This window comes from Trachurus trachurus (genome assembly GCF_905171665.1).
Source record: "Trachurus trachurus genome assembly, chromosome: 12".
NCBI classification, from domain to species: Eukaryota; Metazoa; Chordata; class Actinopteri; order Carangiformes; family Carangidae; genus Trachurus; species Trachurus trachurus.
Window position 1 is genome coordinate 3,701,331 of NC_139908.1, and position 24,998 is coordinate 3,726,328.

Sequence of the window (24,998 nt, forward strand, 5' to 3'; positions counted from 1 at the left end):
GTCCATAGCAATTACTGTAAGTGTTTCTCTTACATTTTTTATTCTAAACCTGCACACTGAGTGGGACAATTAACTTTACTAGGGCCCTATGGTTTCTGCGATCACCAAATTGCAGAATTTTCCCATTAAAACTGAATCTATTTTTAACAGGGAATATCTGGGAATTTGACATAATTTGACTGAAATGTTGTTTTCGTGTGGAAGAGGAACGTATGTCTGGGGAAAACTGCACAGAGGGAAACAAATCCGATCTCAGGTGAGCAGTTCCTGGGTGACTTCTAGTTTCAGCTGAACTGTTGTTTTGCAAACTCTGCCAACAGTCTGTTGACTGGAAGTGGAAAAATAAATGCAGTCACCACCTCTTTTCAAAAAGCCATGTGAAAAACAAGGAAATTATTTTTCTAACTAATATATTTATTTTACTGGAAACAGTTTAAAGCTCAAGCATTAATATTTTGTTGGTACAGTGCAGTGTTATGTTGCATCATGCAGTATAGGGTTAGGGTTAAGGTATGGAGGAAATGTGTTGTTTGTTTGTTACCTCAATACATTATTTCTGTTTAATTTGTATACATTTTAGTCATTAACATGAAAAACATACTATCTTTGGTAGTAAAATAAGAGTTAAAGGTAAAAAAATATATATATATATATTTTATAGGGCCTTACTTTACCTGGAACTTGTGGTATCCCTTACAAGAACTACACACTATTGATAATTAGCTCGTTTTAACTTTTATATTTTCAAATTTAAACATTATTTAGTCGTTAATTCACCATTAATAAAGCATTCTTACAGCTTGGATACTAATTAGTCTGTAATTCATGACCACAATTATAACTTTGGATGAATGACCTTATATATAATGGGTATCATTATTGTATTTTCATACCTAATAAATGATGATCAATAATTTATAAATCAAGTATTAGGCTATATCAATAACAAACCAGTTATTGAGGAGATGTCAGTGGTTTTATCAGATCATCTAAACAATTCATCATTTACTGACACTTTATAAATGAACATTGATGCTTCACGGATTTAGACATTAACTAATGGTCAGTCAGTCAGTTCAACCATGTTGGTTATAGATTACTTTATTAATTGTTTGTTTATAAATGACAGACTAATTAGTGTCAATAGGAAGAATGAGTATAAGTATTTAGTCATGTTTTACATAATGTTTAATGGTGTAGTTGTTATAAGTTCTTACCATCTCACCACCCTGCTGCAAATATAGACTTTGTTTTGATTTGTGGTTTGAGTCTATTGCTAATTATCGAATGCTGCTATGCTAACTACACTAATATGATGCACACAGAGGAAAACAGAGGATCTACTAGACATGAGTGTGTGTTTTCATTGTGACGTTGTGACGCTGGTGTGATAGTGTTTAGCACCACTGTTCCTCAGTCCAGACTCACAGAGCTGCTGCTGCTGCTGCTGCTGCTGTGTTTCCTGAGGTGGATAAGGTTTTATAGTTGTGTATTAAGAGGTTAAAGTTTCAGCTTCAGTCAGAGCTGAAGAAGCTTTAAAGATAAAAACAGAACCAAAAAACAACAACGTCTTTTCACCTTTGCTGCTGCTGCTGCTGCTGCTGCTTCACTTCCAGATGATTCATCCTGGTGCATCATCATGTCTGGACCAGGTCGACCTCACCTGGTGGAAGGATGGTTAGAAACTCTGTCCCGTGTGTTTGTGTGTGTGTGTGTGTGTGTGTGTGTGTGTGTGTGTGTGTGTGTGTGTGTGTGTGCAGGGTTTCCCCCAGTGTATTATAAGCCTGGCGGCCCGCCAGGCCTTACTTGCCCCCCCGCCAGGCTAAGCATCGTTTATTAATTTTTTTTAATCAGTTTTTATACTCCATAAACACGTGATCAGGTGTCTTTTTCATCACCTGACAACGTCACAACTTCGTCGCGCATAACGGGACACGTCACGGACATCATGCTCATCAGACCGCATCTATGATCAGCCCGCTGCTTCACCAGCTGACCGAGAGGAACGCACCGAGTCCACGTTAACGTGAGCGGAGCCACGCCTCCAAGAGGCAGTCAGCTGCTGCAGCTGTTAGCTGGTAGTTGTTAGCTGTTAGCACGTCGTCCCCTGCCATAGATATCCCCTGCAGCGTCAGAGCTCCAGACTCCTGTGAGCCGCGGGGCTTTCACCTGATGTGAAAATGATCCATTGTTTCATTTTTCAGCTTGTAAAGTTCGCGATCACACACGTTTGTTTTCTCTGGTCCAAACAGTAAATCCGCGAGTGTCACGTTTCCATGACAACTGACTGGAAAAAGAGCGTGGTACGTCATTACGTGACTCCAAATCTTTTACAGTCTGTGCTCCAGATGTAAAACATCTCGGAGAATAAAAAAAAATAAAATCTGAGAAATAAAGCTAAAGGAGACACCAGGCAGTTGTTCTTTTTAGTTTTTAATGCAAACAGTTGATGCTATTTATTTAAATATTATTTTATAATTATAATTATTTATTTATTTTTGTGGTTATTGAACAGCATTTCAAGAGTGCCTTAAGACTCTGCTATAGCTGGTGTTTAATATGTTACATACATGTCTTATAATAACAGATGTTTATGATAATATTTTCAAATTTCCAGTCAACTTTTAACATTGATCATAAGGCCTTATGGAATCACACCTTATAAATGCTACTGCTCCATTAATGAATCTGTTACCTACAGGGCCCTGCCATCGGTCAGGCCCCTGACACAAAAAAACATGCTTGGGCACTGGTGGCTCGGCGATGGGCCGCGGATGGTCCGCCGGTGCTACCCTACCACCAGGCTTAACAAGTTTTCTGGGGGAAACCCTGTGTGTGTGTGTGTGTGTGTGTGTGTGTGTCTTTACCACCGTGCTGTGCAGCCGCTGCACACGAGGTGAAAGATGAAACAGGGAGAAGCTGCGTGACATTCATGACTCTGGCCACACAAGTCAGCGTCACCACGATGCTGCAACTGGAAGATGTTTGTGTGCGCGTCACTCGCAATTAACGCATGTGTGCTGTGTGTACTGTGTGTATCAGCAGTAATAGAGGCTGCAGTGTGTAGTGTTGTGTTGTGTTGTGTTGTGTTGTGTAGTGTTGTGTTGTGTTGTGTTGTTGGATCAGAGCCCGGTCTCTGATGTGAACTGCGATGGCAGCCAAACGCACAACGCCACAGCGCATCACCACGACTCTGTGAGCGCGTTGCCACCACGATCTGCACCCATGAAAACACCAAGTATCCAACCAGTGCGTTTAGATTTGACTTGTACACAACTTTAACTTCTGTTGGGGAAACTTCAACAAGTAAACAAGAACAGTGAGAATAAAAAATAAAATAAAATAAAACTACATCTCCTCCTGCAGCCGCTGTGTGTTTAGTTTCCTCTGGGTATCTGGACCGGTCTCTGCAGAGTTTTTAAGGATCAGTATCGGTTCAGTCTAAACCATAAATCCTCTCTTCCACTGAACTCCACTGGGTTTGTCGCCTCCACAGCTCTCCTTAATGACAGCTGACTCTGCACTTCACTGCGTATAAGAGGGGGAAAGCCAGAGTGTGTCAAAGTGTAGAAGTCGTGTTGCTGCACCGGTGGGACTGATGATCCCACATCAAACCTTCAGGTGGTCTCAGAGTGTCGGCTACAGTCCTGATTCTTCTGTTTTCTAACAGACGAGAGAAACAAGAAGAAGATTAAAAGCTGCTTCACACATCAGCATCATAATATCCATTCTGCTTTAGCTGAGGTTTGAGCTCATAACCCTCTGAAATTAAGAACCATCCTCTAACTAATGGGGCTAACTGGCTGGAGGTGTGTGGCTTCAGCAGCTGTCAAGGTAGATTAAAAAAATGTCAAAATGGTAATAATTCTGTCATCAAGACGAAGTCTGATAATACATACTATATTGCATCTTGACAGAATGGAAATGTTAATGATTTGTTTTTTACAATAAGTGTTTAGCTGCATAAGAGAAAATCTGATGTTTAAAGGGATGGTTCAACATTTTGGCAAACTGCCCCATTGCCATAATCCCTATAGTTTTAGGAGTAAATTCGTTACCTTTAATTGTCGGTGCAAGCTCCTTCTAAAACAACTCTGTAATGTTGTTTTAGAGGGAAATGCAGAGACTGCTTGATGAAAAACTGTCCCTGAAGGCAACGCGCATCAGCGGTTTTGCATGAATTTCCCTCTAAAACAACTCTGTCTGGTAACGTTGTGTTATTATCTCATAGCGTGGTGAATGTGCAGGTCACAACTTGTCCACCAGAGCGTTGTGGAGTTGTTGGATTGTGTATTTGATGAGTTTGATGAGGGAAACCAAGAAATCCCATGAGCCTCCGTAGCGTAGCTCTGAGCAGGTCACGGCTCTGCTCCGCCGTTCTAAAAATAGCTTGCACCGACAATTAAAGGTAACGAACCTACTGCTATGACTATAGGGATTATGGCAATGGGCCAGTTTGACAAAATGTTGAACTATCCCTTTAAAAATGCCATTCTAAAGCCTGGTTCACACATGAAGATTTACTAAATCTCAACAGATGTTTTATCTGTGAAAGACCCTGCACATGAAGATAAAACATAACTGATTGAGCAGTTTTGATCGTTTTGTGTTTGCTACGCTACTCCAAATACAGAACAACACACACAAAGATTCGTCTAATGACACACTAGAGTTACTTTGAATTTCGCTTTGTTGATGGTAGCCATGGAGATGGCAGCCATACTGGTTTGTTATGCTTTGTGTTCTTCAGTTGGCTCGCTTCTTTATCAGTTTCACATCACCATCTGCTGAGTCATTATCTCGGGATTGTCGGCTTCCCCCACACATAAGACGACTTTTGATCGAAAATTATCATTAATATTGAACAGTTTTAACTTACACACTTGTTGGCCCCGACCATTTTCCGAGCAGATCGCTGGGAGAAATTGACTCTTAACACACCTTACACCACAGGATAATCTTGTAAGATAATCTTAAGAGCCAACAGATAATCAGGCGTTTTCTGTCGGGCCAGATCATCTTTACGTGTGTAACAGGTTTTACATTGACTCCTATTATTGTTCACATCAAAGCAGAATTCAAAATGTTTTCAGAAATTCAGTTTGGAGATAAAATTCTGCCAAACTTCATCAACCATGACTCCCTAACCCAAAATATTGTCAGTTTTTTTTTTTCAGAAAGATTGAAAATGTCTAAGAATTGGCTGGTATGTTTGAAGAAAACTAAGAAGAAGGATGATGATGAATTAGAAGTAAATGAAGCTCATTGTGAACAGAAGGAGCAGACAGGCCGCTGCCCCTCAGACCCTGACAGGAAGTGGGTCACCACGGCAGCGATCCGTACGTTTAAAGGTTTTTTTTCCCTCTAATTAGAGGAAACTTCCCCTCGGAGCCGAGACGAGGTGGTGAAGAGGATGGAGGTCGGCCATGATGAAATGTTCACGCTGCCGCTGAGTGACAGATGAGTGACAGCAGAGAGGGAGAACACCTTTTAAAGGCTGACAGCCACGGCTTACATCTGATTGGCCCTGAAGGGCGACATGTCAGGCGGCTGTGATTGGATGATGATTGGATGATTAGTATCTGGATCTGTGTGTGTGTGTGTGTGTGTGTGTGTGTGTGTGTGTGTGTGTGTGTGTGTGTGTGTGTGTGTGTGTGTGTGTGTGTGTGTGTGTCTGATTTACTTCAGCTTCATTTCTGTCAGAAGTGAAAGATGTGCCGACACGTTGAGACGGTTTAAGAGCTGATTCTGGAGATGATTCAGGTGAAACGGCTCATGAGAGTCGGACCAGGTCTTTTCCTCTGTAAAGTCTGGTTCTGTGAAGTCTGCATTAGAAGAACTGCATCTTTAAAGTCTGGATTAGTGGGACTGGGCATGTAAAGTTTGGTTCTGTAGAGTTTGCATTAGCAAGACTCGTTCTGTAAAGTCTGGATCAGCAGGACTGGATCTTTAAGGAGCCGGTTCTCTAAAGTCTGCTTTAGGAGGACTGGATCTTTGAAGTCTGGATTAATGGGACTGGGTCTGTAAAGTCTGGGTCAGCAGGACTGGGCCTTTAAAATCTGGTTCTTTTACGTCCAGGTCAGTAGGACTGTGTTTTAAAGTCTGCATTGGCAGGACTGGGTCTCTGAAGTCTGGATATTTTAAGTCTGTATTGGCAGGACTGGATCTTTAAAGTCTGGGTCATCAGGACTGGGTCTGTAAAATCTGGCTTTGTAGAGTCTGGATCAACAGTATTGTGGCTGTAAAGTCTGGGTCTCAAAGGTCTGGCTCAGCAGGACTGGATCTGTAGAACCTCGTTTTGTGAAGTTTGGTTCTGTAAAGTCTGGATTATCAGGACTGTATCTGTAAAACCTGGATTTGTGCAGTCTGGATCGGCAGTGCTGTGTTTTTAAAGCCTGGTTCTTTTAAGTCTGGATTAGCAGGACTGGATCTGTAGAACCTGGTTTTGTGAAGTCTGGATTAGCTGTGTTGTGTTTTTAAAGCCTGGTTCTGTAAAGTCAAGTCAATTCAACACATTTCTCTTCAAACACCTTTTGCTGTCAGACATTAGTGGCTCTGAAAGCGTGGGTTTGATTCCTGTACCGCTGAGTCCTCTGACGCTGACACACACACACACACACACACACACACACACACACACACACACACACACACACACACACACACACACACACAGACAGGTTTATTGAACATAACTTTACTCTGAGTCTTTAATGTAGAGAAATGACAGCGTGGCTCTCCAGCTGCTGCTGCCTTCACTGGTCCTCGTCTTTGTTCGTTAATTACCCGACGTTTGATGCCGGAGGTCGGTGCTTAACGACGACACAGTCTGTTTTTTTTTTTTTACATGTGCTAATCCACGAACCTGGACCTGGACCTGGACCTGGACCTGGACCTGGACCTGAGCTCAGACCCGACCGACCGGCCGTGATGTTGTCGATTTTAATGAATGAAATGTGACTGAGTGGTTGAAACCTGCAGAGTTCATGTTCAGGTTCAGCTCAGTGGTTCCCGTTCCACTGCTGTTTTTTACTAAATCAGACATTTTTACACATTGACACATTGAATAAGTAAAACAAGTCGATAAAACATTAATGCTACAGGTGAATTTACCTCACACTTTATAAATATTCATACGCAGATGCATTTCCCAAATGTCACAGGTTATATACTATATGTAGATTAGCCTGTTGGGATTTAACACATGTTATGTATCAATAAATTATTAAACATCATAAATAAATAAATCCAATCTCAAAAATACTGACTGGTTAGGTGAAAACTAACAACTTGATATACTACCTCCATCTAAATCAGTATTAAATAAGGAAATATATGCAGTAAATATATAAAAAAAATACATGTAAACATATAAGTGAGTCAGTAATAAATATGGTAAAAAGCTGTTCTTGTGCAATTGGATATGGAACAGTGAGATAACCACACCCCCTTCATTTAAATATAACAGATGTGGATAAAAAGAACTGGTAAATAATGTGGCATTTGCAAATAAAAGTCTCTATGAATAAATAAATGTGGAATTATAAAATAAAAGTCCCCTGAAATAAATAAAAAAATATGACATTTGGAAGAAAAAAAGGAAAAAAGCTATGCATTTATTCTGTTATATATCTGTATTTACATTTATTTAAATATCACTACATGTTTTACATTATTCATTTATTGGGGGATTTATTTCTTCGCTTTCTTTTTTTTTATTTGCACAGGTTTTATTTTTACACACCTCCCTCTGTTTTTGAAAACAAACAGCCCAAAATAATCACCTTTTAAAAAAAATAAAATAATAATAATAAATGTCAAATGACGCTCCAGGAAATGAGCGTTTCAGATTTTACAAGCTCAGATGAAACAGCGGCGTGTTGTTGATGCACCGACACAACAAAACAACCTTCACTCCTCCTGCTGTCCCAGCGTGGACGTGTGAGGCCTCAGGTGTTTTTTATTTTTTTATTTAAAAAAAAGGATCTGCTAAAGACCATTAAACCTTCAACATCCTTCACTCTCTATAAGCCCCGTGTCGCCGCCACCTCGCCGCCTCGCCATCGCCTCGCCGCCACTGTTGCTCTGTCTTTACACGAGTCTTGTTGGTAATTGATGACCATGTCAAGTCAATGAGCGGCCGTTTAATCATCATCTGCTGCTGGGAGACTCGGGCGGCTCTGTGTTTATAATGAGCCACTCCTGGAGCGCTGAATATTTATCTGATGCTTTTTTTTTTTTTTTTTTTTTTGGTGCCGCTGAACTTTTGAATGTCACAAGCTCCAGAGAGACGATGCCAACACCAACACCAACACCACAGAGGGATTCACACTGAAGCCTCTCAGCGTCAGGGGAGCGGGGAGGGGGAGCAGGGCCCCGGGGAGCTGCACACCATTTACCAACAAATGAATTTGTCAAGACTTGAGTGATTTTATTGATTGTGGGGTCTGATGAGGAGGAGGTTTATTGAATGTGAATGTGAGAGGCAGAGTGAATAAGAAGAGCGAGGGAGACGTTAGCGGCTCTGACAGCTCGACGACGGAGAGAAAGAGAGAGAGAGAAGAGCGGTGCACGGAGAGATGAAGGGAAACAGACACGAGCTGAGCTGACAGCCCGCAATCAGCTTCAGTGTGTGAAGCAGAGAGCATGCTGGGAGCAACGGCGACGGCGCGGACAGTACTCTGTCAACACGAACAAAAACACGAGTCTGTCAACACGCAGCAACACACTAATTTGTCTGTCAAAGCAAATACATCAGCTAATTACAGAGTCTGGTGACAGCGAGTCAACAGGTGCAGCTTCTGCACTCGTTGTGTCTGTCTGTTAATAAATAAAATTAACACAACCGCTGTTTATTTCTCTAAACAGCCCCCGAGAGCGAGCGGCGAACCCCGTCTCACCCCAGAGTGTCCACACCCAGACAACGACAGGCAGTTACACAACCGGCCGAGCAGCAGCTGTCAGTCAGGGCAGCAGGTAAACACACTGGAAAAGGTTAGTATGACGATATATGTTGGATTGAGTTCTTAATTTTTCTTTTTTTTTATTACAGTGGGGATTACGGTGGCCTTGAAGGCTCAACTCACTGCAGCTTCAGAAAACACACAAAGACACAAACGTGCTACAAATTCAGAAAACAACAAAGACTCACAACACAACACAAGAAGTGTTTCTGGGGACACAGTAGCCACTGCTACACAAAATGTTGCCAACTTACACCTAAGCTGCAACCAAACGACCCAACGAACGTACTGTGCAGGTACCACAAAAATAAGTCACACACCAAAAGTTACTGTTACTATTTTACACACAGAATCCAGACGAAAGTAGAGGTAGAGTCAACCCACAAGAGATTGTGATCACGCTGCTGTGCAACTCTATAGAAGAGTGACGTTGTGGAGAGGCAGCCTGTGATATGGTTAACTATCTAGTCTTCAGTGGCTTCCCGGGAGGCTTCTTTAAACGTTGAACTCTGCGAGTGAACAATGGACCAAGGCAAGGTCCACGGCCACACAGAAAACGTACCCACACCCGGGTTTCACCACCAAAAATAAGAAAGGCAAAATAACAAAGTGGCAAGAGTCTCTCTCTGCCCGACGACTACCTTACAGGGAACTCTCAAGCAACCACAGACAGGCAATAAAATCACAAACCATCTTGAAAAGAAGACTACTACATCACACAACAGCGACAAACTTTTACTTCACCTCATGGTTGTTCAGATCCCGGACGAGCCCCCAATTGTTACGCCCCAGTACTTCGTTGGCCCAGAGGAGCATAACAATGGACCCAAACAATGACCACAGACTAAACACAAAGACACTAAATTAACTAAAAGGAGATTTAATATAAAACATAAGGGTGATACAAACAAATTAGAACAAACTAAAGCCATGATGGGAGGCAGGCAAGCCCAGCAGTCCCCAGCACTGCCCCCCAGCTTTCCAGTGTCAGCTGCAGGATTTTAACTCTGTGGACCAGGTGAGCCTCGTTGTCCTGATTGGGACCTGGGTGGAGCTGTGGAGGGAACAAGGAGGGGGAGAGACACACACAAGGCCGAACCCCTATCGGCAGTAACACTGAAGCTGCAGTGAGTTGAGCCTTCAGGGCCACCGTGGACGTCAGAATCACAATCAAAAACTTTATTGATCCTGTGCAAATAAGGTCAACACACGATCACAGCTGCTCCCTCAGTTATTAATAGAGAACAGGAAGTAGGTTATATCCGGGACTTTACTGGGCCAGACAAAAACAAGCATGTGGCTCCAGTTGAGTGGAGTTACTGTAAGAAGATGAGTCTCTGGGTTTAATAACTTAATAATCAGCTTTGCAAGATGAAGGTAAAAATATTTTCAGTGCTTTGTGCAGCGTCATCCACAGACTGCTGCTCAGTCAAGTGGCTACAGGCTAAGCTGGTTGGCTCGGCTCAGAGTTAACCTAACAGGCCAGCGCTGAGTCACATTTGCAGGAAGTAAAGTTGAGATGTTTGATAAGGATTTAGAGCAACAGAGCAGATAATAATAATAATAAAAAGAGAAGAACAGCAGGTGAGATTAAAAAGAGTAAAGAGATTAAAAGAGAAAAGTGAGAGGGAAGGGAAGGGAAAAGATCATCATGTGCTTCATGGGGGAAACGGTGGCACAGCGTCGATATTACAAATCATATAAAAATCAATGTTGTGAACGTGAGTGGAGCAGATGATGGAGATCAACATCTGGTGGAGCCGATTCTGCAGACGCTGCTATTAAACCACTGAAGAAGAAGACAATAATGAGGTCGATAAAAGATCCAGAAGGATTTCAGACGCCTCTTTGAGTGACAGTTTTAGTTTAGTGAGTTTATTTAGGTCTATTTTTACTACCTTGTAGAATCAAATAAGTGCACAATAACATATTCATATATGATTTAAACATGAATAAACAAGAAACAATAATTATTTTTTGCTTCTTATAAAGTATATTGAAATCCAAAACAAATATACCTTGACTTAAATGGCTGAAGCTTCAGTTTATTTTGCCTTAAAGGTACAGAAAGGGCAGTTTGTCCTGTTTGTCGCACCGAGTTGTCACGAGCTGCAACACAAGTTTACCCGAGTAAGGAAAACGAATTTTATTGGTCGTTATCGAGCGGGCGGGATATTCAAAGCTTGGGGCGGGACCGAGCTCCGTGTGTGTGTCTCAGATGTTTGACTGACAGATGACGGATCCAATATCAGTGGCTGATGAATCGTGAGCAACGTGACATATAATCCATGCGTCTGCATTATCCAATGTGAAAAAAAAATACCACACTTTCATCCCGGATTTACTCAAAAATAGAATTTTGCACAAAGTTTGGCCTACAACGTCTGATGGATGAGTTATCACACTAATGTTAGGACCCACAGTGGGCTCAAATTCAATTTTCTTTTCTGTACAGCTTTAACAATTTTTGTCAGCTCATTTAGGAAATTGGGAAAAAAAATGTATATTATAGTTATTAAACCCCTGAAAAGAAAAAGACAATTATGAAGTCAATAAAAGATCCAGACGACTCTTTGAGTGACACCAGAGCTCAGTTGTTCATAAGGTTTCATCTGGATCAAAATTATCTGGATTTAAAAATCCCCTGTTTTGCCATCCAGGATCATGTAATCCATTTTACTTTTATCCCAGTTGTTATTTAAAGGATCGGTCTGATCCAGATACAAACTTTTCAAGGTTACCAAATCCGGATAATGAGTGCTAAATTGGACTGCAACATGAGTCACCTAAAATGTGTTTATTAAAATAAATAAATAAAAATGAGTGTAAGTATTGTTTTCTGTGCTGTTTTTTGTTTTGTTTCTCCAATGTCTTTTAAACAGCCAGACCTTATCTACCTCATTTAAATCTCCAGTAGTTGTTTGAAAAAACAGAGTTCTTCATTTTTTATAAAAGTTAATGTTATTTAGTTACTTATGGTTTAAAAATCTGGTGCAAAATATAATGTTGTGTTGTGTATTTGCCCTGTTTGAATCACATTTTGTTACTAAAATCTGCACTTAATCCACCCAGCTGCTGGGATCAGAATAATCCAGATTATTTTGGATCCTGATCCTGCTAAAACTTTTTAGGATACCTATCTAGGATTGGGTTTGATCCAGATTAAAACCCATATTGGATTATGTGATCTAATCTTTTTTCAGAATCTGTTTATCCAACCAAGTCTCAGCTCCACACAGGCCCCTCCTCTTTGCCCATATTTGGATTAAGTAAGGAGTTAAGGGGCAGAGTCACCTGTGGAGCCGGAGAGACAAAACTTCACACCTGTAGCCAAATTCAAAGGCTTTTCTTTTTTCTTTTTTATACAAGAAAATTCCTGGCTGATCTGATCAAAGTGTCTCTGACCTACATCCACCTTTACTCCACATCTGCCGGCGCTGCTGTGACTGTGAGGACTTTCTGCGGGCATGACTGTGCAGAAAACTGAGCTGAAGTGAACTTTATCTGTGCGATCCATCCAGCTTCTTGATGTATTCCTGAGTTCCTCCTCCTCCTCCTCCGGTCGGTCGGAGCAGCAGGAGACGCCTCAAGGTGACGCTGACGGACACACAGTCGCTTTAAATTTGATCCCAGTTCCTGATACACACAGGTCCATCTTCCTGCACCGGCCCCGGCACCTCACTGTATCTGCTCATTTCTCTTTTATACACGGCAGCCAGGTGAGCCCGACTTCCTCCTCCTCATCCTCACCTTCATCCTCCTCCTCCTCCTCCTCCTCCTCCTCCTCCTCCTCCTCCACCGGGGCGGCTCAGGCTGCAGGAGGAAGTTTTAAATGCGGTCGACTTTCCAGTCTCCTACCTCCAGGCAGCCTGGTGTCTGATTTGACTGGTCTATTTCTGGCTTTCAAGGACACGGCACCATAGCTGTGTTTGTGTGTGTGTGTGTGTGTGTGTGTGTGTGTGTGTGTGTGTGTGTGTGTGTGTGTGTGTGTGGGACAGCGGGAGCGCAGACGAGATTGTGTGTGTGTGTGTAATTTTCCAGCCATTTTCCCAGAAACTTTCCACATAATTTCCTGAAAATGATCTCGTATTTAGCCGTTAATTACAAGGATATTTCCAAGAGAGGCTGATGCAATTAGGAACTAATTGATAATGAGAAAAAGAAGAGGAGGGGGGAGGGGGCTGCGTCGTTACTAAATAAAACCAGGAAGTGATGTAAGAGCGAGGTGAACAAGTGGAGTCTCTGAGGAGCAACAAAAAAACATCTCATCGGTGTAAAGATCAGGTAGAAAATGTCTGAGGCCTGGTGTACAGAGAGGAGATAAGACGGAGCAGATAAGAAGACGGAGGAAGATTAGGCAGAGTGAAGAGATTAAACCAGAAGTGAGGAGGGACAATGTCGTGGAAATCACAACGGTGCATCCCTGCATCGATATTACAAGTCATCTAATATTAAAGGGATAGTTCACCCAAAATTGAAATTTCACTCATCATCTACTCACCCTCATGTGGACTAAGGGCTGGGAGAAGTTTCAGAGTCCTCCGTGGCTCCTCTGAGTTACCGGCGGTCTCGGCATAGCAGTGCATGTCCATATAACGGTTGCAAATGGATACCAACTGTCTTCATAACAAAAAGACACACCAAAAAACATCCAAATACCTTCATGCTGCTCATATGTAATGTCCGTCTTGTATTGAAGCCCCGAAATGCGAAATTGTCCCAAAAAAAATTTAATAAGTCTATATTTCAAGCTTGTTTGTAGCAGAAGCTTCTCAAAGCTCCTCTTCCCGGTTCGTCAAATTTGGACGAACTGGGAAGAGGACAGACCCTGGTTTGTCCAAATGTGACTTGTGAATAACTTATTTAATTTTTTTTGGGACAATTTCGCATTTCGGGGCTTCAATACAAGACGGACATTACATATGAGCAGCATTGAGGTATTTGGATGTTTTTTGGTGTGTTTCTTTTGTAACGAAGACAGTTGGTATCCATTTGCAACCGTTATATGGCCACGGAGGACTCTGAAACTTCTCCCAGCCCTTAGTCCACATGAGGGGGAGTAGATAATGAGTGAAATTTCAATTTTGGGTGAACTATCCCTTTAAAGCTGTTTGCAGCAGTAGGGGTGGCCATGGATCCAAACGAATCAGCCGGAGAAAACCTGAGTTGTGTCTGGTTTTCCTCCTCGTCTGCTGCTGCTGTGGGAACAGGAGTCGACTGGCTGATGCTGATAAACAGCTGCTGGAGCTGATTCTCCAGGCGCTGCCATTAAACCACCCAAGAAGAAGAAGAGGAGGGAGAAGAGGGAGAGGGAGAAGATGAGGTCGTTAACGGATGCAGTCAGACGATGGAAACCTGATGGAGGAAGCTGCAGAGTCGGGGAGCCACAGTTAATACGGAGAGTTTCCTCCGCAGCCCAGAAGTTCAACTTGTTGTTAAATGAAGATTTAACTCCATAACTTAAAAATAACGATTAATTTAAGTTTGTCCTGAAACCTGACGTCTAGTTTGTCTTTAAAATTTAAACACAAGTAAACTCTGATACGACCCACATCAGTGTTTATGTTTGTTTATTGTGAACATGTGACAAACAAGAACAGACAGACAGAAAATGAAAATGACAAGACAAGAAATTATAGGTCACAGTAACAAAACGCTGCAGCAAAGTTTTTTTTTTTCTTCTTTTTTGTGTGCAAGTGTAACAGTGTGCAGGACACTATACTGTATTTGGCAAAAATAAAGTTAAAATAAAGAAAATAAAACCAAAGTGGTTAGAAGCGGGGGGAAAATGTAACTGTTGAAAAGCAGAAAGTTGAAAATAAAAAAACTTGCATTTGTAGCCCTGTACAAAAATCTTATAAGTTACAGAGCATAAAAAGTAATTAACAGTATAATAACATGCTGTGTTAAAAAAGTTCATAAATAAATAGAGTTTATAATAGTTAAAAATGGTTAAAATGTGTGCTGGTTAAAAGCATAAATATAATATGTACCGTTTAATAAATAAGACTATTTACAGTTAAAAGATAAATAAGGTTTTTAAGTTAATTAAGTCTATGTGTAACCTAACCTGTTACCTGTCACATGTCAATCACTTCATTCCTGTTTTGCCTTTGGTTGTGCTAAAACTCACGAGCCAATCAGAGTAAAGTCACCGTGTAAGGGGCGGGACTGAGGAAAATCTGAAATCTGAAAATTCTCCCAGCTCTTAGTCGACATGAGGGTGAGTAGATAATGAGTTAAATTTGAATTTTGGGTGAACTATCCCTTTAAAGTGTGTTTTTATATGAATGTGTGTAGGCCCACAGGTACACTATTGAGTTTTGAGTTGTTGTAAATTAAGGAATACTGTTTGAAGGTAACATAAAGATTCTGAAAGGGATTAAATATTATTTATTTTCAAGTATAAAAACAAAACAAAAGGTTTTCTTTTGGAGAGTAAAGTGTTTTTCTTGTAACAAAAGTATAAAGAAACGTTTCACACAGATCTGTCAGCTTCGTCTCCGCTGCTCGTTTGTTCCTGTCAGTCGGCGACATCCTGAACGCCGACGTCGCGCCTCGTTCAGTGCCGTAACAGCACGACAACAACAACACAACAGCGGTCACACAAGGCTTCTCTGCCGAATACACATCAACACAAAGTGACACACACAAAAAGTGTAACGTTCAGCTCAGCTCCTTTAAAGGGAGAGTCTGGAGTTTTGTTCGTTGCAGTTTGTAAACAAAACATTGAACCTCAGCCCCTCCTCTTGGGCTCAACTGTGTAGCCTCCTGCCCCTGACAGCAGCGGTTGTCATGACAACACAGGAAAGGAAATACAGTCTGAGTGAAGCGCTGGAGCCGTGGGCCGATAGTCGACCGTCACCAACACCCCGGGGGCCTCCGTGTTATGTTGTTACGCCGTTGTGATGAGTTGTAATGTTGTTGTGCATGCAATGTTGTAGTTCGTCCAGAAGGAGGCGTTCTTCAGTTATTATTGTGTTGGTTAAGCCTCAAGAGGAAGAAATAGCTACGGTTCAGAGAAAGACGGATAGCATGCGAGTGTAACACGGGTTTTTGCATAAGAGTAACGCTGTATTCTTGTGTTTTGAAAAAGCTAACTAAAAGTGTGTAAGAGTCACGAAGTGCATTGGAGTCTTCTTTCTAAAACTTTACAATGAGCTAGGAAGCTGGTGTTAGCTACTGCTAGCCGAAGTTAGCATCGAGCTAGCTCACTACAACGGTCCTCATACTTGTTACCAGTCGAGGCTTTAGTTGTCAGTGGCGGTTGGGAATCGGTCCGCGGCTCCAGCGCTTCACTCAGACTGTTTTCCTTTCTCTGCTGCTAAGAGAGAGAGAGAGACAGGGGCGGCACGGTGGCACAATGGTTAGCACTGTTGCCTCACAGCAAGAAGGTCCTGGGTTCGAATCCCTGGCCGCCCAGGTCCTTTCTGTGTGGAGTTTGCATGTTCTCCCCGTGTCTCCGGGTGCTCCGGTTTCCCCCCCACCACTAAAAACATGTCAGCTAGCCTGATCCTCCAGTCAGTGCCCCTGACCAAAGGCACTGGCTCATAATCTGGAGTTGGTCCCCGGGCGCTGCACCGTGGCTGCCCACTGCTCCTCAGGGATGGGTTAAATGCAGAGAAAAAAAAATTCCATTGTACTAGCTGTATATGTGACAAATAAAGTACCTTTTTTACATGCTAGCACTCGTTAGCATCAGAGACAGCTAGTGCGGCTAGCAGCACTGAGCTACTACTCTGCTGCACGTAGCTTCACCTGAGCTCCGTCATTGGCTGGAGAGAAAAGTTCAAAGTGTTCAAAGTGTCTTTATTTGTCCCAAACAGGGAAAATTGATTTGCAGCCAGGAAGATCCACACATTCAAACACATACACAAATAGAGAACATGGAACATATAACATATCATGGGCAGATTAAAAGGATCTACTGCAAGATAAAATATGATTAAAAAGTGCCAATAATGTACACTGTACAAACAAATAAATAATAAACAGCAAGGGGCCTAAAGTGCAAATGCAACAAAAACACAGACTCTCTCGCTCTCCACCCTGAAATGTCCATGTGCACAACAAAACAGAGTAAAAGACCAAAATACAGGCAGGGGGAGGGGGCGCTGCAGACACAGCCCCCACCACACAAGACTAAAAGCCCATAGGTGACGATTAAGACGGATTTCATTTCAAGTCCAAAATTTTTGGGCAAAAAACTCTAATGTGTTTGTGTTTTCAGCTTCTGTCTGATGATGTGACGACTGACGGCCTCCACCTCTGAACACACACACAAACAGACACACACACACACACCTGATCATTTAGCTGTACAGCGGCAGCAGCAATTAGCCTCCAGCTGACTGGCAACTTAATGACTTCTTCTATTGTGGTGTTCTGAGGTAAATACGGTGGAGGGCAGGAAGAGTCCGACACCTTTGAGTAGAAAATAGGCCTAACCACCTGCTGTGTGTGAAACCGAACAACTGCCCCCGGGGGCTTTTATCAGAGGTTGAAGGCTGAACTGACTCTTTTTGTTAATCTGTATCTGGCCTCCTCCTAAGTGGCCGTCGGAGCAGCATCAGTCGTCTCTTCATCTGTGTTCACAGCTCGTTTCCACCTTTGCTGCCTCCGTCACACCTGAAGCTCAGCCCCCCCCCCCACACACACACCCCAGTCCCCCCCTACAGAAACCACATTTATATTAGTGGTGGGCTGATCGATCTATATTGGTATTGATCAATACTTATCAATACTTGCGTGATGAGATCGATACTTAAAAGGAGTCATAACCTGGTTTTATACGTATCCAGCCCCCCTTGGATCGCTTTGGATCAATTCGTAAAACTTATTAGAAAAAAAAAAAAAAAATTTAATCAAACATTGAGCTTGTTCTGACCCTTTTTCGTACCGCGATTTTATCACGCGAGATTACGCGCGAGGTTTTGACTGGTCCGGATGTGCATTGTATAATATGTAATGAGGCGCACGTTGATTCGCCGCAGGAAGGACAGAGCCGGGGGGGCTTGCCTGCATGCAGACTCCAAAACATAAACACAGGTGCTCAGAAGGATGAACCAGCTCCAAACTCCCCCCATGTGTATGACACAACATCCAGGCTTAGAGCCTGTCTGCCTAAATGTTTTTTCATTACAAAATGCAAGAAACATTTATATGCAGGATTATGCCCATTTACCTATTGGAGGCAATGAGAGGTAAGTTTTAGCTCAGCATCTATGTGGAATTAAAAACAAACGTTATTACCAATGAGATAACTGTGCATGTCAATGTGATAATAAAAATTGATATATATTTATCTGTTGTCATTGTATTTTATGTACTAGAAATAGCAAATTCACCACATTTCACTTAGGACAAATCCATTTGAGAAAAAAAAAACCACACAGAAGTACTTAGAGAATACACTATACTGCACCATTTAAACATTTCAACATGTAACTTTAATATTTAAAATGTGAAGAAACAAAGTTATAATTCAAAAGGGCCTTTTTATTAATTGTATATACATAAGGGGAAAAAAAAAAAAAAAAAGCGCCATATTCTCCATGTCCAAATCAATAAAATTGTAACTTTCTGCACCAGTGAATACAGGCACCTAGCATACAGGTCCTTCGTGAGCTGGTGCTGGGGTCATCTTGGCTACAGAGTAAGAGTCGTCATTCCAGCATGTGTGGTGCTGTGTATCCGCCGTGAATTTCCCGATGCTGATGGCGAATATGTAGGCTTCAGGATGCCCCTCGATTGAATCGAGACACGTAGCGGGCCACAACGTCCTCCTTCAGTGGCCTATCATATTGAGAGCATAGTGGCTCTGGCACGGGAATCTGCTTCAGCTGACTCACAAAAGGTGCCGGATCAGGAAACACCACATCAAACACCAGGTGCATCAGCTCATCCACGTAGTCTGTTGAGAGAAGAATGTCTGTGGATTAATAACACAATGGCTTTCCGTGAAAGTTAATATACCATCATTCTGTCCTTTACATTTTTTTGCAAGGCTTCATAAAGTCTTTCATTTTTGTAATGTTCAATTTCAAGGTTCTGGGTAAGTTTGAAAAGTGTTGTAATTGTGTGTAAGTAATTCCACATTTTATTATAAATGTTGCATCTGTATTTGTTGTTATTATATTTATTGTATTAGTACAATTGCTGACGTTTGAATTATTTGTGTGCAATAAATATTTGTGCATGTAAACTTACTGTATGTCGGATCCTCTTTCAGTGGCTTGACTGTGCACGTTCCCCCTCTTGCTCTGGGCCAGTAAAGCTTGAAGCAGGGTTTCCCATCAGCCTGCTTTTGTGGGCGCTCAGAATTCTCATTGTAATGCAGAGCTGATAGGTAGAGTCTTTAGGTAGAAAAAGTCAAATATAATTACTGCCATTTTTGGTATTTTGATTTTAAAAATCTAGACACAGAATTTTTACACCAAAATAGAGACACCTTTTTCATATTTACCTGCACAGCATTCCCAGAAACGGAAACGGGACACTTTTTGGAACAAAACGTATCACTACTGAGTGATACGCCTCGAGTGATGACGTTTGGTGATGGGGGCTGAGCTTTGACACATCCTTCAGGACTCTCTTGCCAGTGAATAGCTTCTCCAGCTTATAGAGAATGGGTGTTCCTGAAATAAAATAAAAAAAACACAAATGGGACCACAAGGCTACCAGCAACATCTTTATCATGTCATCAATATAATACATTTAAAACACTCATTAAAAGGTCTACTTTGGTTAACTTTTACTAGTCAATAAGGAAATCATTCTACAGCTTGAGTACTCACCTGCTTTCAACCATTTCTCTTTATCCTTGGACACACGTGAGGCATGACTACACTTGGGGTACAAGGGGTCATTGTGTGTATGGATGTCCTGGAGATGGTTTATCACAGAAGTCCACTTAGCAGTCCTCTCAGGCCCAGAGGTAGATGAAGCTGCGATCCAGTATATTTGGTTTTTTATCATGGGCAACCATTTCTTCAACTTCTCGCATTCCTTTGTTTTGGCAATGGCTTTTAGTTTTTTCCCAATTCCTATGAATAAATACACAATATTTAGGGCATGACCCCCGACCCCCCAAAAAGTAAATTTTCACCATCAAAGTCTAAACAATATAATCAGAGTGTAAACATATTGTTTGTTACTTCTAATAAATTATAATTATATTGAGCAGATTATCATATGTCCAGACTGAATAAACCTCTAAAATGTTGATTGACTGAAATAACTATGAATGATAATTACCTTTCTCAAAGTGCCAAACATCATAGTATTGGGTTATTTTGGCATCAGTGAGGAATTTCTGGATCTGGGGGTGCCGATCAGAAACAATACAGTCCAGCTTGATGCCAGAGTCCTCCATTAATTTAAGGCTCCTTTTCAGACCTTCCTTCTCCATGTTAGTGCTCCCACCAACCTCGTTGCTCTGTTATACAAGACAAGTAAAAAAGGGGTTGTGTAAAAGAAGATTTTAAATTCACAAGTGAAGGCTATTATCTTAATCTCATTTTATCAAAATGTTCATAGCACAACCCACAGTATTTTCTGTTAACACCAAGTGTGCATGATAGAGGTTTAAGACTGAATAATAAAATGCTAAAATGGAAAGAATAATGTTAGATTAAAGTTAATCATGAGTGCTCAGGTGAGTGAGGTGAAAAAGCAAAAACAAACCAGTAGCTGGGTTTACATTTACCCGTTTTGATGCAAAATTTGAAATTTTGTTCAAGGCAAAATCAAAACATGAGAAAGATGTTATAAACAAACAACTTTAACTTTATCAAAGTGTTTGTATGTTCTAATTTTCAAATAGAATTATTGTTATTGATGAAGAACCATATTTTTTTTCTTCAAAAAGTACTTTTCCAAAAATTGAGTCTTGAAAAGGGGGAGCTGTTTTATGAACAGGGTCTTTTTATGTTCAGACCAATATAGTAATACATTTTAATGGTGTAACACTGCTGTCATGTATTCACTAACCTGAACCAGCTGGATGTCGATGACATTGTTGTTGTTCAGGTCCATCAGGGTGTAACTGCCATACTTTGCACTGTGTCCTGAAAACATGAATCACTTTTTGTACAGCATTTTGGTAATTGCATCGTTTAGAAATTCACATTCTCCTAAAATAACATTATATTTTTTGGTTTAAGTGTGCATTTATGTGGCAATATTTCATTCTAACACAAAAACTTTAAAAATTACCAGGTGAGTCGGCCCTCATATCACCACCTAGAATGGCACTCCCATCTTGGCTGAGCCGCTGCAAAATGGCTTCCTGATCTGTCTTCCATTTATGTAGCACAGCGGGCTCAATGAAGTTGCAGCAGTGTACTCTGAATTGTTTGTAGCTGTGCATCTTCAACTGCATGGCATTGAAAACCTAAAATATCAAAGACAAAATCAATTTTATTGGTTATCTAGATTCACATTTTAGATTACAATAAAAATGCATTTTAGATAAAATTCAAGGCTTTTTCATATCTAATTCAAATGGACTGCTATGATGGGCTTGGCAAGTGACACCTCAACCTTACGCAGCAAATCAAGAGCATCAACATTTGTTCTCTAACTTGTCATACTAATGTGTTTGAGAAATTATAAAAAACAATCAACTATACACAAGTACCTGAACATACCTTCTGCACTTTAAAAAATGATGCACCGCTGAAGTATATTGCAGCAGAAAGTTGCAAATTCCCAGCTGGTGTGGAGTGACCAATCACTGGCTGACTTTTCCATTGTCTCTGGTAGTGGCAATGTGGACATCTCTGGACAATGGCACAGAAAGTTCCCCTGATGTTCTTCTTGACATGACAAACTCGGCTGCACACTGGGCACTTCTCAAAGAGCTCCATGAGGCATGTTTCAAAAACCAACAGCTTTCGTATTTTGTGAATGGATAAGGGGTCTCCATGAGTGGTGGTGGGGTCTTCCCTATGTTGAGAGAGTGAAAAAAGTCACAAGTGACTAAATTAACTACAAGGATATTTAATGCAAAACATAAAAGTTATACAAACAAAATAACACAAACTAAAACAAACAAAAGCCAATGATGCGCGGCAGGCGAGCCCGGCAAGCCCAGCGGTCCCCACGCACTGCCCCCCATCTTCCAGTGTCAGCTGCAGGGTATTTAGCTCAGTGGACCAGGTGAGCCTCGTTTCGCTGATTGGGACCTGGGTGGAGCTGTGGGGGAACAAGGAGGGGGAGAGACACAAACACACACACAAGGCCGAACCCCTTCCGGCCGTAACACAACCATGTACAATGAAGACTAGAGGGGCATTTGAAGAGCCTATACCTCTGCCATAGCCAATAGGCTTTATGCACAGCTCCACTACTTATAACTTTAGCCAGTTCCTTCATTCCCTGTCTTACATTATTGGACAACTAACTAATCTAGGTTTGTCTGACCTCACAACAATGGTCAGACACACCTGGATAATTGTGGTATTCACAGCTCTAACACTTCCTGAAACTCTGAGGCTCTGTTATTTCCTGTGCTGCAAGCACACCATTTTTTTTTTTAGTTCAATCCAATCATTAGTCCCCAAAAATAACAGCGCTTCTGAGTTTCAGGAAGTTATGTGCACACAGGTAATTGGCCCTAATCAAATGTATTAGAAGTCACATAATGTTTTAAAAGTAATAATGTGTTAATGTTTGAGCCTAGTTCTAAAAAGCAGATAATGGCTGATCAAAAACCCAAATATTAAAAAATAAAAGTTATAACTTACGACTTATCCATTGTTTCTGTTAACACAGTAACTGAGTCTTCTGGGTTGTATGTAGAGTCCTGTGGTTCTGGAGCCACAAAAGATGAGCTAGCCTCCACAGAGCTTTCATCTTCCACCAGATTGAGGTGAGGCTGCAGCAGTGACATTTTTGTTGGCGTGGAGGACCAGGGAAGGTCAGGAACAACAGGATCAGTTGATGTGCTGACATCTGTTGTCCTTGCTTCTGTTGTTTGTGTACCTTTTATGCACAGAAACAGATATTGACATCATAACGTGCAATAAAGGTGGACTGAATATTTACTTATTTTATGAATAAAAACATAAAAGAAGCGTGTGTTGTACTTGGTGTGTTATAATTTTCTGTATGTAAATTAATCTCCCAGACTGACCTGAAGTTTTCACGTGAGGTTGTAATGTTTTGAGGGACAACTGTGTGCCAGTTGATACCAGCTTGATGCATTCTGTCTGGCAGCCAACATGTGCCCTTGGACTTGGAGGCATTACGGCAGTGCTGGTGCTGGGCGCTGTATGAGATGTACTAGCCTAAGAGAAGCAAAAATACATTTTAAAAGCAAATTGAATAAAAACACAAAACAAATCTGATTATCTGATATTGTTCAGAAGTAACTAACTGTGTTTGAGTCCAACAAGGGTAACAAAATACATCACAGAAATTGAAGCTCATCACATGTGTGAAGAGCTGCAGTTGATAAGGAATGACAAGTATTATAATCTAACATTAGATGTGACACTGTACCCAGTGTTAAAACTGTAATCAAAATAAACAGTAAAATCCAGCTGCAGAGCCTGTGTCCACACTTCACACTCGTGTTTTACATGTAATACCTGAGTTTTAATGCTGGTGGGCACGATGTATTAGATTAGATTACATTAGATTTATTTGTCACTCATGGGGAAATTTGTCTTCACTGACTGCACGTTAGCAACGAAGGACAGCATCGTGCATTACAAGACAAACAACAAGACAGACAACAACAGTAGTTATCCACAACAAAAGTAATGATACACACAGCAACAGTAACAACATGCACAACACCAGTGACAACAAACGTGACGACACAGTGAAACAGCGGACAGACAGATCAATGTTAGACAGACAGATCAGCGGGGCCTGCTGTTCAGGGCAGCTAACTTATAGCTACAGTGATCAGACTTTGGTGTGAAAATGTCAGACAAAGTCTGGCTGAGGACGGCTGTGAGCCGAAACACGTCCTCACAGCCGTAACATGAATGTCAACACACTCACTCGCCTCTAAACGTCTCTGCCACAACTTGATGAAATCGCCCCCAACCCGGGGTGCAAACCGCAGACGCACCGCGGAAAATACGGGGTTCATATAGTTTATACTAGTCCCGTTAGCATCTAGTGTTAGCACGATTAGCAGTTAGCTGGTGCCTTTTCTGCCAAACAGACAGCGGTATACCGTCACTTCAGGGTCTCAGACATTATAAAGCATAATCTTACACAACACTTACCGACTGCGCTGCAGGTGTGTCCCTGATGGTCGGAATCGCCCCCTTTTTTAGCCGTAGCGCTGTAGCCAGCTGTGCCTGATACTGGCCCAGGTTCGTGAAGGAGTCTGTGGTAAAGTGTTTACCACAGACATGAAGAGCGGCAGGGAGGGTCCCAGGAACATTGCCATTGTATATAAAATTGACCCACTGGTCCCTGGTGGATTGATCTGCAGACGCAGGGATATTAAAAATACTTGGATGTTGATTGTGGCAACCAACCACCGCGCACTTTACATGAGAACGACGTTTTGACATCTTGCTGCTAATGGCGGCGCTTCGGCGATTTCAGGTAGCGGACGGGGCGGGGTTGGGTGGTGAAAGAGGGGTGGGCTTATGCAAGTAGCCGCCACGGTGACGTCACCGTAGGCGCAGAATCAAAATCTTGTGCTTTAGGAATGCACACCCTTGTGTGCTATTCCTGTTCGGAAAAAGAGCAGAAGCGAAAAAACGGCGCCACTTTCAAACTCCAGCTTTTCAGGCAAGTTTCAACTGAGGTCAAACACAGATATGCATGTTTAACAAGAGAAATTGCGATTTCCTGGTGATGACTCCTTTAAGGCTCGTGGTCACATGACAGAAACATTCAACTGTCTCTGTCCTCATCCTCCTTCCTCCTCCTCCCCTCCACCCTGTCCTCCTCCTTTCTTATTTTTCTTCCTCCTCCTCCTCCTCCTCTCTCTTCCTTCCCTCTTCTTCCCTTCCCTTTCCTTCCCTCCTCCTCCTTCCTCATCCTCCTTCGTCTCACCTCGTC

At 41.8% G+C, this 24,998-nt stretch overlaps 1 protein-coding gene across 1 annotated transcript; it reads right to left on the reverse strand.

The window, feature by feature from the left end:
• Window positions 1-18,697: 18,697 nt before the first annotated feature.
• LOC310995040 (uncharacterized protein) lies at window positions 18,698-24,506 on the reverse strand (the record flags this gene model as incomplete). The annotated part of the gene is made up of 11 exons (XM_083983967.1): window positions 24,209-24,506; window positions 23,101-23,254; window positions 22,712-22,949; window positions 21,614-21,911; window positions 21,180-21,357; window positions 20,955-21,031; window positions 20,220-20,400; window positions 19,760-20,008; window positions 19,429-19,600; window positions 19,173-19,318; window positions 18,698-18,876 (listed from the first exon to the last, which is right to left on the reverse strand). The coding sequence occupies exons 1-11, from the start codon at window positions 24,500-24,502 to the stop codon at window positions 18,698-18,700; spliced, it is 2,166 nt and encodes a 721-aa protein (XP_083840093.1). The 5' UTR covers window positions 24,503-24,506.
• Between the last annotated feature and the right edge of the window lie 492 nt (window positions 24,507-24,998).